At 43.7% G+C, this 14,167-nt stretch overlaps 1 protein-coding gene across 1 annotated transcript in view; it reads right to left on the reverse strand.

Annotated features, from left to right (window-relative positions):
* The window catches only part of cacna1eb (calcium channel, voltage-dependent, R type, alpha 1E subunit b), a 219,205-nt gene extending 207,774 nt beyond the window's left edge, over positions 1-11,431 (reverse strand). Inside the window, exon 1 of the mRNA XM_060920316.1 lies at positions 11,193-11,431. Within this exon, the coding sequence (XP_060776299.1) occupies positions 11,193-11,431 (239 nt within the window). The remainder of the gene's footprint in view (positions 1-11,192) is intronic.
* Between the last annotated feature and the right edge of the window lie 2,736 nt (positions 11,432-14,167).

Raw genomic sequence — 14,167 nt, forward strand, 5'->3', positions numbered from 1 at the left:
TAGCTATTCACTAAAGTTACATGTGCATTGCAGTGGTAAAATAGAGTGCCATCCATACTAATAGCTTTGACTCTAAATTATGTTCAATGTGCCTTGTGATGAGTGTTTTGAAAACCATTTGCACAGTGGTTATTCTGTGTAGGCGGCTGTACTGAAAAAAAAAGTCCCTCACATTCACACCATATGCTGCAGTTAAAAGCCTCTTTGTAACTTGCACAAGAACATAAAGAATGAAGTCTGTAGTAAATTACAATTCTTCACCATACAATTCATCCTGAATTACAATCTACAGTAAATTATACTTCAGAGTTTCAAATGTTCTCTGTGCAGTGTCTGAATGGGTTTCCTCTGGGTTCTCTGGTTTCTTCTCACCAAACACCGTTACACTAAATTGCCCATCGGGAGAATGTGTGACCATCTGAGGTGCATTCCCACCTTGTGTCCAGAGGTCTCGGGATAGACTGTGGATCCACTACCACCCTGACCAACATAAAGTGGTTACTGAAGATGAATGAATGAATGAATGAATGAATGAATGAATGAATGAAGATTTCTTAAAGAAATGAAAGACAACTATCTAAATGTGAACACGTGCCTTAGGGCATAAAACAGTCCTCTCATCCATTAATAATTTCTCACCACCATCATAAACAGTGTCATTAAGCCACAATAAACAGCGTGATGAAACTGTGGGATTTTCAGTGATTCACGATGAACAGACCACGTCCACACAACAACGAGCCACTATAAATAGTCATCTCAGTTGTTTAGAACTTCCCACATCCGCTTAATCTCCGATTAGCTTCATGTAAAACACCTTCAGGGAGGTTATAAACAAGGACCTCATTAAAACACATCAGGTGAACGCAGGCACTTAATCTTTTCAGAGTTTTCCCACAGTCAAACAAAAAGGACAGGAGAGACAGACAGATTAAACAATAGGGAGTGACAGTCGCAGACAGATGTGGCCCAGCACTGTCGCAGTTTCAGCAGCACAGAAAAACACGTCCTTAGAAAAAGCATGGAGATACTGTCACTCCAAACAGAAAAAAACCCCAACCCCAAAGCAATTATCCATAGAAGCCATTGACAGGTTCAGACTTACATTCTTCACCCTTGTAACTACACAGATTTCCTCTTAGCTGCACTGCAGTTACTGTAATAATTCATAGTAAATCCTGAATAATATGCTTAAGGATAATTAATTAAGGAACAACAGCATAGTGCGACCAAACAGGGTTACTGAACTCCACCAAAATTGATTATTTTCCAATTAAAGCATGTCCTGAAGTGTTTTCATATCTATTTGATATCTCTTATACTCTTATAGTAGCTTAACCCCTTTATACAGTAAATAAATGCCCCTTCATTGGTGGTGTCCTTCATTGTGGCCTCCAACATAAAACCATCCCTTTTACATGTAGACAGTCAACAACCTGTCAGGTGCTTGTCATGACTAATTTATCAACTGATTCTCAGAATGCCAACAACTGAGAGTTTGTTGATGTTCAGTAGATAATCTACATATTTCCCCCAGGATTGGTAAATGACAAACCACAGTCCATATCTAGACCTAGCAAAGTATTCCAAACTGAGTACTTGGAAAAACACCTACTATTTCAGTGACTCTAGTTTTCTAAACATGATCCAGCCTGGCTTCTTGTAGCAGGTCCTCTGTTATAGATTATCAAATTATGTCTGGCCATGATTTAGCTGAAGGAAGCTCATCAAACCAGAGACAAGCTATAGCAGTAGAGAGAGCTCAGAAATGGGAGTTTTCATTTTGATGAAAATGAATGAAACAACATATTGATAAGTGGCACGGCTTGTTAGAAGAAGATACAGTAAAAGCAGAATGTTTAAAGGTGATTGGACAGAGACATGTTTGTTTCCTTTCCCTACATCACACTAAAAAAAAGAAGTCTCATCTGTTTAGTCTGTGACACTAGTCAAAATTGGGAACATGAAGCTCCAGTACAAAAAAAAAGACGTTAAATTGTCATATTGAGCCATTAACACCAAATCAATGATTAAGTATTGAAAAGTAATTGTTGTTGCTGCCATCCAGATCCTTTGCAAGCAAGGAAGTTTAAGTAACTGGACAAATTTTCCATATATTTCATTTGGCTGACACTTTTATCAAGGGCATACCATGAGCTGGCCTAGTGGGTAGAGCATCCACCTTTTGACAGGGAGATTGTGAGTTGTGCTCATGGTTGGGTCAAACCAAAGATCATGAAAAAAATGGTGCCATCTGGCAAGGCACGCTGCAATACAGATGCAAGTGGGGAGTCAAACTCTTGCAATTACCAGAGGACTAGCCCCTGCTGTAACCCGAGCTACGACCCCGATTCCAAAAAAGTTGGGACAAAGTACAAATTGTAAATAAAAACGGAATGCAATAATTTACAAATCTCAAAAACTGATATTGTATTCACAATAGAACATAGACAACATATCAAATGTCGAAAGTGAGACATTTTGAAATTTCATGCCAAATATTGGCTCATTTGAAATTTTATGACAGCAACACATCTCAAAAAAGTTGGGACGGGGCAATAAGAGGCTGGAAAAGTTAAAGGTACAAAAAAGGAATAGCTGGAGAACCAAATTGCAACTCATTAGGTCAATTGGCAATAGGTCATTAACATGACTGGGTATAAATAGAGTATCTTGGAGTGGCAGCGGCTCTCAGAAGTAAAGATGGGAAGAGGATCACCAATCCCCCTAATTCTGCACCGACAAATAGTGGAGCAATATCAGAAAGGAGTTCGACAGTATAAAATTGCAAAGAGTTTGAACATATCATCATCTACAGTGCATAATATCATCAAAAGATTCAGAGAATCTGGAAGAATCTCTGTGCGTAAGGGTCAAGGCCGGAAAACCATACTGGGTGCCCATGATCTTCAGGCCCTTACACGGTACTGCATCACATACAGGCATGCTTCTGTATTGGAAATCACAAAATGGGCTCAGGAATATTTCCAGAGAACATTATCTGTGAATACAATTCACCGTGCCATCCGCCGTTGCCAGCTAAAACTCTATAGTTCAAAGAAGAAGCCGTATCTAAACACGATCCAGAAGCGCAGACATCTTCTCTGGGCCAAGGCTCATTTAAAATGGACTGTGGCAAAGTGGAAAACTGTTCTGTGGTCAGACGAATCAAAATTTGAAGTTCTTTATGGAAATCAGGGATGCCGTGTCATTCGGACTAAAGAGGAGAAGGACGACCCAAGTTGTTATCAGCGCTCAGTTCAGAAGTCTGCATCTCTGATGGTATGGGGTTGCATTAGTGTGTGTGGCATGGGCAGCTTACACATCTGGAAAGACACCATCAATGCTGAAAGGTATATCCAGGTTCTAGAGCAACATATGCTCTCATCCAGACGACGTCTCTTTCAGGGAAGACCTTGCATTTTCCAACATGACAATGCCAAACCACATACTGCATCAATTACAGCATCATGGCTGCGTAGAAGAAGGGTCCGGGTACTGAACTGGCCAGCCTGCAGTCCAGATCTTTCACCCATAGAAAACATTTGGTGCATCATAAAACGGAAGATACGACAAAAAAGACCTAAGACAGTTGAGCAACTAGAATCCTACATTAGACAAGAATGGGTTAACATTCCTATCCCTAAACTTGAGCAACTTGTCTCCTCAGTCCCCAGACATTTACAGACTGTTGTAAAGAGAAAAGGGGATGTCTCACAGTGGTAAACATAGCCTTGTCCCAACTTTTTTGAGATGTGTTGTCATGAAATTTAAAATCACCTAATTTTTCTCTTTAAATGATACATTTTCTCAGTTTAAACATTTGATATGTCATCTATATTCTATTCTGAATAAAATATGGAATTTTGAAAATTCCACATCATTGCATTCCGTTTTTATTTACAATTTGTACTTTGTCCCAACTTTTTTGGAATCGGGGTTGTATATAATAGGCAAGAGGCCAAGGGCTATAGAAGCAGAGATCAGCACCACTCAATGCACCTTAAGAGCCTGGTTAGTACTGGGACAGGAGGAACTTTGACTTTTTTTTTATCAATGGCTGAATAGTTGAGAGCTATTAGCAGGGACACTTATACCCCTTTTCCACCAAATCAGTTCCAGGGCTGGTTCGGGGCCAGTGCTGGTGCTGGTTCACAACTTGTTCAACTTGCGAGCCAGCTGAGAACCAGTTTGCTTTTCCATAGCTCGCGGTGCTAAGGGGAGCCACGTCATTACGTCGCTGTATACATCAGTTACTTCGCTGTATACGTCAGTTACGTCAGTGTGTTTGCATAAACCTTGGCGAGAACATTGAAGCAACAACAACATGGAGAAGAAGAAGGAGCAACAACAACAGCAATAATAATAATGGATGATTTCGCGTTTGTACAGCTGCTGCTTCTCGTCGCTTAAAAATGGCGAGCTTTCACGGTCTTGCTATTGTTGTTGGTCTTAACAACTCCGCCCCCTCCCCCCCACTGACGTAAGCAGTTCTTTCCTCTGGCCCAGCAAAGAGTTGGTGCTAGCCTGGAACCAGTTTTTCTGGCCCCAGAGCCAGTTCTTTGTCAGTGGAAACAGAAAACCCGGTTCCAAACTAAGCACTGGTCCCGAACCAGCCCTGGAACTGCTTTGGTGGAAAAGGGGCATTGGTGGTGCTAGGATTTGAACTTATAACCTTCTGAGCAGTAACTCTGCACAGCCTACCAATGCTTTAAGCACTGAGCTACCACTGCTTTTCTTTTTTCATTGAATACCCTTGGTGTCGACAACTAAATTATCCCTAGTGCTATCAGACTTTTGAATCCAATCTATGCAAAATTAATTAACATTTTTGAATATCTACCGTATAATGGCGGCACTGCGGTGTAGTGGTTTGTGCTGTCACCTGACAGCAAGAAGGTTCTGGGTTTGAGCCTGGTGGCTGACAGGGGCCTTTCTGTGTGGGGTTTGCGTGTTCTCCCCGTGTCTGCGTGGGTTTCCTCCGGGTGCTCCAGTTTCCCCCCACAGTCCAAAGACATGCAGGTTAACTGGTGACTCTAAATAGACCGTTGGTGTGAATGTGAGTGTGAATGGTTGTTTGTCTCTATGTGTCAGCTCTGCGATGATTTAGCAACTTGTTCAGGGTGTACCCCACCTCTCGCCCGTAGTCAGCTGGGATAGACTCCAGCTTGCCCGTGACCCTGCACAGGATAAGCGGTTATGGATAATGGATGGAATATCTATAGTGGACTATCTTCTATCTTAATAAGGTGTTACCAATCATTTTGTTTTGAACCCGGGTATAAATGAAATACCCAGACCAATATTTCTGACTAATTGTTTTGTAATTATGTAAAACTAAATGGGAGTTTTTCTAAATGTGCTTGCCTTAATGGCCCAATCATGAATTCCCTAAACAGAGCAGCAGATAGCTCATAATTACCTCTTAGTTAGTTTTTTTTTTTTTTACTGAGAGTGGAGTAAATGTATCTATCATATTTTTAAGAACTAATGGTTCCACTAGTGTTAAAAAGTCTCTGTTGGTCCATTACTAAAAAGAAACCTCATCAAATATAGCAATTCTGATTGGGACTTTGAGTTTAATGCAGCTATTAAATTTCACACATTAATCTCACATTGCCTTGGGAATTTGCTCCGATTATAAAACTGATGTTTTATGTCAATAAGACACACAAACAACTGAGACTTGGTGATGAGGTCCTCATTTTCCATGTCAAAATAATATGCAAATAAGGTATGTTTTACATTTATATGTATTCCCAGTGAGGGTAACTTTTAGCATATCTTTTAGAGTTTAGATAAAATCCCACTGATTAAAACCTTCCTGTCTTTAACACAGTCTCAGTGAGGAGTGTAAAAGGGGAAAAGAATCAGAAATCTGGGTTCTCATCCAGGATGTTTTCCCAGAAAGGTTAATCCATCTCAACCTTGAAGCATTCTGAAGATAAATTTAATCTAGGATTTGTCAAAATCAGCTTCTTGTACATTTCCAATATCAGTCAGGGAACTTTAAGCTACCTTTTATGATTAATTTACAGTAGCAGTGGTAACGCAAATTGTTACTCTCACTCAGGATCTTTCTATTTTATTATTATTATTATTATACTAACCTTTTTTAGGATGCTATTTCTCCCTCAGTTTTCAACCAATCATCACCAGATTTCACATGCAGAATACGTCTGGGCTGGATTAACTTGCTATGACATTTGGTGCTGATCTGGATCACCGAACCAGAATGATCCATGAACAACGGGCTTTTTTCCTCACTCAGCGTCATTCTCTATCTCTTACCATTTTGGATCTATAGGGTATGGTGACCAGACATCCCAGTTTGTAAGAGCTAGTGCAAATCACTGTGACTTTAGTCACAGTATCTATCTTGTTATTATTATTATTAATTCATCCATCCATACATACATCTGGCAGCATGGTGGTGTAGTGGTTAGCACTGTTGTCTCACAGGAAGAAGGTTCTGGGTTGAAGCCCAGTGGCCAACGGGGGCCTTTCTGTGTGGAGTTTGCATGTTCTCCCCATGTCTGCGTGGGTTTCCTCTGGGTGCTCCGGTTTCCCCCCACAGTCCAAAGACATGCAGGTTAATTGGTGGCTCTAAATTGACCGTAGGTGTGAATGTGAGTGTGAATGGTTGTTTGTCTCTATGTGTCAGCCCTGTGATGACCTGGCAACTTGTCCAGGGTGTACCTTGCCTCTCGCCCATAGTCAGCTGGGATAGACTCTAGCTTGCCTGTGACCCTGCACAGGATAAGCGGTTATGGATAATGGATGGATGAATTCAGCCATCCATTATCTATAGCGTTTTTCCATCAGAGTTGCAGTGGAAGTTGGAATCAATCCCAACTGACTTCGGGTGAAAAGCGGGGTACAACCTGGGCAGGTCACCAATCTATTGCAGGGCTAACACAGAGATGAACAATCATTCACACTTGCATTCACACTTGTGGGCAATTTAGAGTATCCAGTTGACTTAATCTACATATCTTTGGACCGTGGGAGGAAACTGGAGTACCTGGAGGAAACCCATGCAGGCATGGGAAGAACATGCAAACTCCACACAGAAAAGACATGGTGTGCCACAGGGTTTAAACCCAGGAACCTTCTTGCTGTGAGGCGACAGTGCTAACCACTACACCACCATCCCACCTTATTATTATTATTATCATCAGTATCATCATGATCTTCTGATGTTCCAGGGCTGTTGGTTATTATCTGCAAGAAGTCAGGGGGAATGAGCTTCCTTAAGCAGGATGAGTTTACACACATCACCTTACAGGCATTTAGCAGATGCCCTTATCCAGAGTGATGTACAACATACCCAGAGCAGCCTGGGGAGCAGTTGAGGGTTAGGTGCCTTGCCCAAGGGTATTTCAGCTGTCCTCCTGGTCCAGGGAATCAAACCAGTGACCTTTTGGTCCTAAAGCTGCTTCTCTAACCATTAGGCCATGGCTAGAGCAGTGTGGCTTTCAACTGACTGAAAAAATGATCATTTTCCTAACTCTACAACCACAACACAGCACATCCAATCACAGTCAGAACAAAATCTTACAGTGTAAGTAGATTATGTTCCCCAAGATACATACCATTTAAAATGTATCATCAATAGTCCAATAGCAGTCCTAAAGGTCCAGTTGTGTACCTTAAATATGTACATCATCTTCTAAAAGTATATAGCTGAAGCGCCCTTGATGGTACGATCCCAGTAGCAAACATTTTTACACCTAAATGCACACTTTAGTGCCTGTTTTCTGATAATGAAACAACAATTCTCAATGATCTTGGAGTCTTGGTGCTGGACACAAGACACCAAAACTACAGTGGTCCCCTTAGAGCAATGTTTTCATGTTTCTAGCTTTATCCCAGAGAATTTTGCCATTTCCCTGACACTCTGACACGTGATTCAACTTTCCCAAGCTTTAATGAGACCAAATGAGTGTGTGTCATACTATGGAAAACACTCAACCATGCTTTCTGGCTTACTAATACAACTGCATTGTCCATGGTGCTGACGTCAATCATCATCCACCACATGAAAAAAAAAAAGGAAAAACCTAATTTTCCACATTTGCAGATTGTTTCAACACGATAGGTTTTCTCTCAGCACTCAGATATATTCATAAATGCCAACAAAGCAAAGTAGAGACAACACAGTCCTGTTCTGAACATATTAAATGTGAAGTGCACTCAGTGGCCACTAGATACACCCACAATGTAGCTACAACCCCATACTGACCCTGTAAATGGTAACCCTATCATATAGGTTACTTTATCGGTGGACAGTTTCTGACTGTTGCCATGCACAGCTTGTCCGTCATTCCTGAACATACCCCTCAATGGAAATGTACATCCACTGACCAGATATTATTTCAGCAACACTATTATTAAACAGCACTGAGCAGATACATTCATACCACCTCAATGATATCTGGTCTGTGGTGGTCCTGTGGTTGTTTCTTTCCATTGGTCCAATTGTGGATGGGGTAATAGATTGTGAAGACCAACATATGGACTACAATTGGAAAGAAATGACCTACAAATAAAAGGGCCAATGAGTATTGGTGTACCTCAAGGACTCACTATTTATCCCTGAATAATCTGGGTAGTGTTGGATAAACAAGTGTTTTGGGGTTTTTTTAATATAGCATAGTGTAATTACCATTCATATTATTATCTACTCAATATCCACTGCACATATTCACTTCTCAGAGCCTTTATTTACTATATACTGTATATATTACATAGTCAACATGCACTTTGTTAATTTGCACAGTGCTACTACTTGAACTTCTGGTATATTCTTAATTGCATTTTGTTGCTGAGTGCCTGTATTGTACTATGCAATGATGATAAATGATCTATCTATCTATACTGTCAGAAATAGGGGTACAGTAGGAGTCCATTTCTGTCCCCCAAGGTACAATCTACACTAATGTACCCCTCAGGGCCCATTATTGGACCTCAAGGTAACTACGGTATGTGTACCTTTTTAAGGGCCAAAAGGTGCATATATGTTCCCAAGCAGTATATAAAGGGTAGAAATAAGTACCTTAGAGGGTCCTGTCCCAGTGACAAGCCATTGTAACCCTCCTTCTGCATTGTTTTGCCTGATGGCAGGTCCAAGTTTCTAGGGAAAATTTACAGTAGTGGGTTCCTGTTTTCTACTGGATATATACGGTATATATATATGCACGCCTATGAACAATTTAGAGTAGCCAGTTCATCTAACTGCATGTCTTTTGGACAGTGGGGGAAACCAGAGCACCCACAGGAAACCCACGAGAAGAACATGCAAACTCCACACAGAAAGGCCCCTGTCAGCCACTGGGCTCAAACCCAGAACATTCTTGCTGTGAGGCGACAGTGCTAACCACTACACCAACCCATTGTACCTACAATAATGTACTTTATTTTTCTTCGAGTCTCTCTCTCTCTTTCTCTCTCTCTCTCTCTCTCTATGAGGTGGCACACAGGATCTTTCCCTGACTGAAATTTACTCAAATTGAAGAAAATTTTCCTCTACACTAAATAACATTTGGTCCTGCTCTAAAAAGAGTAAAAGTTACTCTTTTGATAGAGCTGTTTTTTCCTCCAAATTTTACTCTCTAAACTTAAAATAGAGCAAAATTAACTTTTTTTTTTTTTTTTTTTTTTTTGAAGAAGAAGAAGAAGAAGAAGAAGAAGAAGAAATACTTTTAACTCTGGGGGGGAAAAAAAAGCCCAGTCATTTTTTCTGTGGATCATCACGGGTGCATCCTTTGTACCTTTAGGAAGTATCTTTTAACTGGGAAGGTGCATGCAGTGTACCTTGAATTTGGTTTCAGTGCACACCATAATGGCACAGTGGTGTAGTGGTTAGCACTGTCGCCTCACAGCAAGAAGGTCCTGGGTTCGAGCCCCGGGGCCGGCGAGGGCCTTTCTGTATGGAGTTTGCATGTTCTCCCCGTGTCTGCGTGGGTTTCCTCCGGGTGCTCCGGTTTCCCCCACAGTCCAAAGACATGCAGGTTAGGTTAACTGGTGACTCTAAATTGACCGTAGGTGTGAATGTGAGTGTAAATGGTTGTCTGTGTCTATGTGTCAGCCCTGTGATGACCTGGCGACTTGTCCAGGGTATACCCCGCCTTTCACCCGTAGTCAGCTGGGATAGGCTCCAGCTTGCCTGTGACCCTGCACAGGATAAGCGGTTATGGATAATGGATGGAATATCTATAGTGGACTATCTTCTATCTTAATAAGGTGTTACCAATCATTTTGTTTTGAACCCGGGTATAAATGAAATACCCGGACTATTGTTTTGTAATTATGTAAAACTAAATGTAAGTTTTTCTAATTGCGCTTGCCTTAATGGCCCAATCATGAATTCCCTAAAGAGAGCAGCAGGTAGCTCATAATTACCTCTTAGTTTTTGGTTTTGTTTGGTAGGTGTGAATGTGAGTGTGGGTGGTTGTTTGTCTCTATGTGTCAGGCCTGCGATGACCTGGCAACTGGTCCAGGGTGAACCCCGCCTCTCGCCCATAGTTAGCTGGGATAGGCTCCAGCTTGCCCGCGACTCTGTAGGACAGGATAAGCAGCTACAGATAATGGATGGATGGATGGATGGATGGATGGATGGATGGATGGATGGATGGATGGATGGATGGATGCACACCATACTCAAAGTGGTGATCCTTAAGGTCCTTAAAAATTAATATGTACTAAAGGTCCTTGATGGTGGGTGGCAAGGTGGTGTGGTGGTTAGCACTGTCGCCTCACAGCAAGAAGGTCCTGGATTCGAGCCCAGCAGCCAGCCAGGGCCTTTCTCTGTGGAGTTTGCATGCTCTCTCTGTATCTGCGTGGGTTTCCTCCGGGTGCTTCGGTTTCCCCCACAGTCCAAAGGCATGCAGGTTAGGCTAATTGGTGGCTCTAAATTGACCGTCCAGGGTGTACCCCGCCTCTCGCCCATAGTCAGCTGGGATAGGCTCCAGCTTGCCCGCGACCCTGTAGGACAGGATAAGCGGCTACAGATAATGGATGGATGGATGGATGGATGGATGGATGGATGGTCCTTGATGGTATCAGCAAGTGAATGTAGTAGAATTTGGTATTTGTATTTCTTAATGAACTCCATCAGCATCAGCATCATCACACACACATGCGTACACACAGGCATATGAATGAAGGTGTAGAAGGTAAGGTAAGGATATGGCCATTCTATGATCCTTCGCGCGTACTTCCTCACCGGGTTATTCTCAGCGAAGATGAACAGCGACCTGTTTGCTGTGAGACAGTTCCGGCTGCCCGGTGGTGGAGGTTTCGCGCGCCGCGCTTTGATGCTCTTTGGTGCCTCGTTACCGGGACCGTCTGCGCGCGCGCCCGAGCCCGCTGCGCCCGAGCCTGCGCCCGAGCCCGTCCCGTTCGGCGCGTGCTGTCCGGAGCGGACCATGCCGACCGGACGTGAAGCGAACGAGTGCGAGGAAGGAGCGCGATTCCGCTCTCACTCCATGCCAAGCGCATCCACTTCTGGAAAGCGAGGTCAGATCGGTGCTCCAGTCGTGCTGTTTACATTCCAGGAACTTTTCACCCCAAAAAAGTTGGTGGCTATGCATCAGATGTCGGACGGCGCGTAAGGTGCAGGCGCATCTCCTGTCCCCTTTCGCACCCGACTCGCACCCTGGTGTCCGACGGCGCGCGCGCGAGAATTTTTCCAACCAGCAAATAAAATAGCTCAAATAGAAATATGATGCATGCAAAACCTTGGAGAAATCAAACCGACTTCCGTTTCCAGTTGCATTGCGCAAAATTTCATTTCATTTCATTTCAAGCCCATATTCTCCTCCAAAACATTCACGAGGTGGCGGAAAATCCTGCACGTTGGTCTCACACTTCGGGTGCAAGAAGCATCATCGGCAGCATCAGCATCAGCAGAAAGACTCAAAAAGACTCAAGAAAGGCTGGAACGGTGTAGGAACAGTTGCCATCCTCCACCCACCCCCTCCCCTCCCCATCCACTACCATCTCCCACGTACTTTTTAGAGGAGCAGTTTATCTCTTTTCGCCCTCCAGGCAGATCGGGCCGCGGGAAAATCAGTTACCATGGCGATCTGTGTTACACTCATCCTTCCACTCAGTACTGTAGTGAGAGAGAGAGAGAGAGAGAGAGAGAGAGTGCATCATGCTCTTTACATGTGTAAGAATTGGCGTGGTGAAGAAAGCACTCAATGTTTCCATGCATGCAGTTACCTATAAAAATAGATGGTGATTTTGGTGCTCAGAGAGAAAGAGAGTTCAGACAGAACAGAATATCTCACATTTGAAAGCTTTTCTCACATTTCTAATTAGACAGAAAATGGTGCCATGCAAACTGATGGTTCGTATCTCGACGCTTCTTATAACTTCTCCTTCTCAATGCTTTGATGTCAAAACAGGGTGGCATGGTGGTGTAGTGGTTAGCGCTGTCGCCTCACAGCAAGAAGGTTCTGGGTTCGAGCCCAGCGGTTGGCGAGGGCCTTTCTGTGTGGAGTTTGTATGTTCTCTCCGTGGGTTTCCTCCGGGTGCTCCAGTTTCCCCTACAGTCCAAAGACATGCAGGTTAGGTTAATTGATGGCTCTAAATTGACCGTAAGTGTGAATGGTTGTTTGTCTATCTGTCAGCTCAGCGATAATCTGGTGACTTGTCCAGGGTGTACCCTGCCTCTTGCCCATAGTCAGCTGGGATAGGCTCCAGCTTGCCCGTGACCCTGTAGAACAGGATAAGCAGCTACAGATAATGGATGGATGGATGTCAAAATATAATATCTCATCTCATTATCTCTAGCCGCTTTATCCTGTTCTACAGGGTCGCAGGCAAGCTGGAGCCTATCCCAGCTGACTACGGGCGAAAGGCGGGGTACACCCTGGACAAGTCGCCAGGTCATCACAGGGCTGACACATAGACACAGACAACCATTCACACTCACATTCACACCTACGGTCAATTTAGAGTCACCAGTTAACCTAACCTGCATGTCTTTGGACTGTGGGGGAAACCGGAGCACCCGGAGGAAACCCACACGGACACGAGGAGAACATGCAAACTCCACACAGAAAGGCCCCTGTCAGCCACTGGGCTTGAACCCAGAACCTTCTTGCTGTGAGGCAACAGTGCTAATATCAGAATCATTCATTTGTAATGACCACATGACCGAGGTTGGAGGAATTTGCTTTTGGTACAGCATGATGGGGGTGGCAGGGTGGTGTAGTGGTTAGCACTGTCGCCTCACAGTAAGAAGGTTCTGGGTTTGAGCCCAGTGGCTGACGAGGCCTTTCTGTGTGGAGTTTGCATGTTCTCCCTGTGTTTGCATGGGTTTCCTCTGGGTGCTCCTCACAGTTCAAAACATGCAGGTTAGGTCAACTGGCTAGTCTAAATTGCCCATAGGTGTGTGTGAGTGTGCAGAAAGCACTGCTGCAATTCTGTCTGTCAACCAAAGCATGGTTCACCTCAAGCCTGGGTCAGGTTCAGCAGTAGCAGCAACAATGACAGCATGGTTGACAAGACATTGTCACGAAGCAGAAATCAGTATGTAGAGTGACAGTGGTGAGGAAAAAAAAACTCATTGAGATAACATCAGGGAGAAACCTTGAGAGGAACTAGACTCAAAAGGTGAACCCATTCTCTTGGATGACACCGCACAGTAGAATTATAAGTTACATATTGATCCTGAGGGGTGGCAGGGTGGTGCAGTGGTTATTAGTGCTGTGAGGTGACAGTAAGAAGGTTCTGGGTTCAAGCCCAGTGGCCAGCAGGGGCCTTTCTGTGTGGAGTTTGCCTGTTTTCCCCATGTCTGTGTGAGTTTCCTCTGGGTGCTCCAGTTTCCCCCACAGTTCAAAGACATGCAGGCTAGGCTAATTGGTGGTTCTAAATTGACTGTAGGTGTGAATGGTTGTTTGTCTCTATTGCCACTTTTCCACTACCAACGCGGCTGAGTTGGGCTGAGCCATGCCGTGCTGAGTTGGGCTGAATCGAGCTGAGTGGGGCTGTTGGAGTTGCATTTCGACTACAACCGTGCTGAACCGTGCTGGCTGGAAGTGGGTGGACACATTGGGTGGAGTTAGCAAAAGTGGGTGGACGTCACGTGATGTCGTTAGGCAGTGCAAACAGTGACATCAGTGATCTTTTAAGCAGTAGTCTCACGACCCAGAGA

This window comes from Neoarius graeffei, chromosome 1 (genome assembly GCF_027579695.1).
Source record: "Neoarius graeffei isolate fNeoGra1 chromosome 1, fNeoGra1.pri, whole genome shotgun sequence".
Classification (NCBI taxonomy): Eukaryota; Metazoa; Chordata; class Actinopteri; order Siluriformes; family Ariidae; genus Neoarius; species Neoarius graeffei.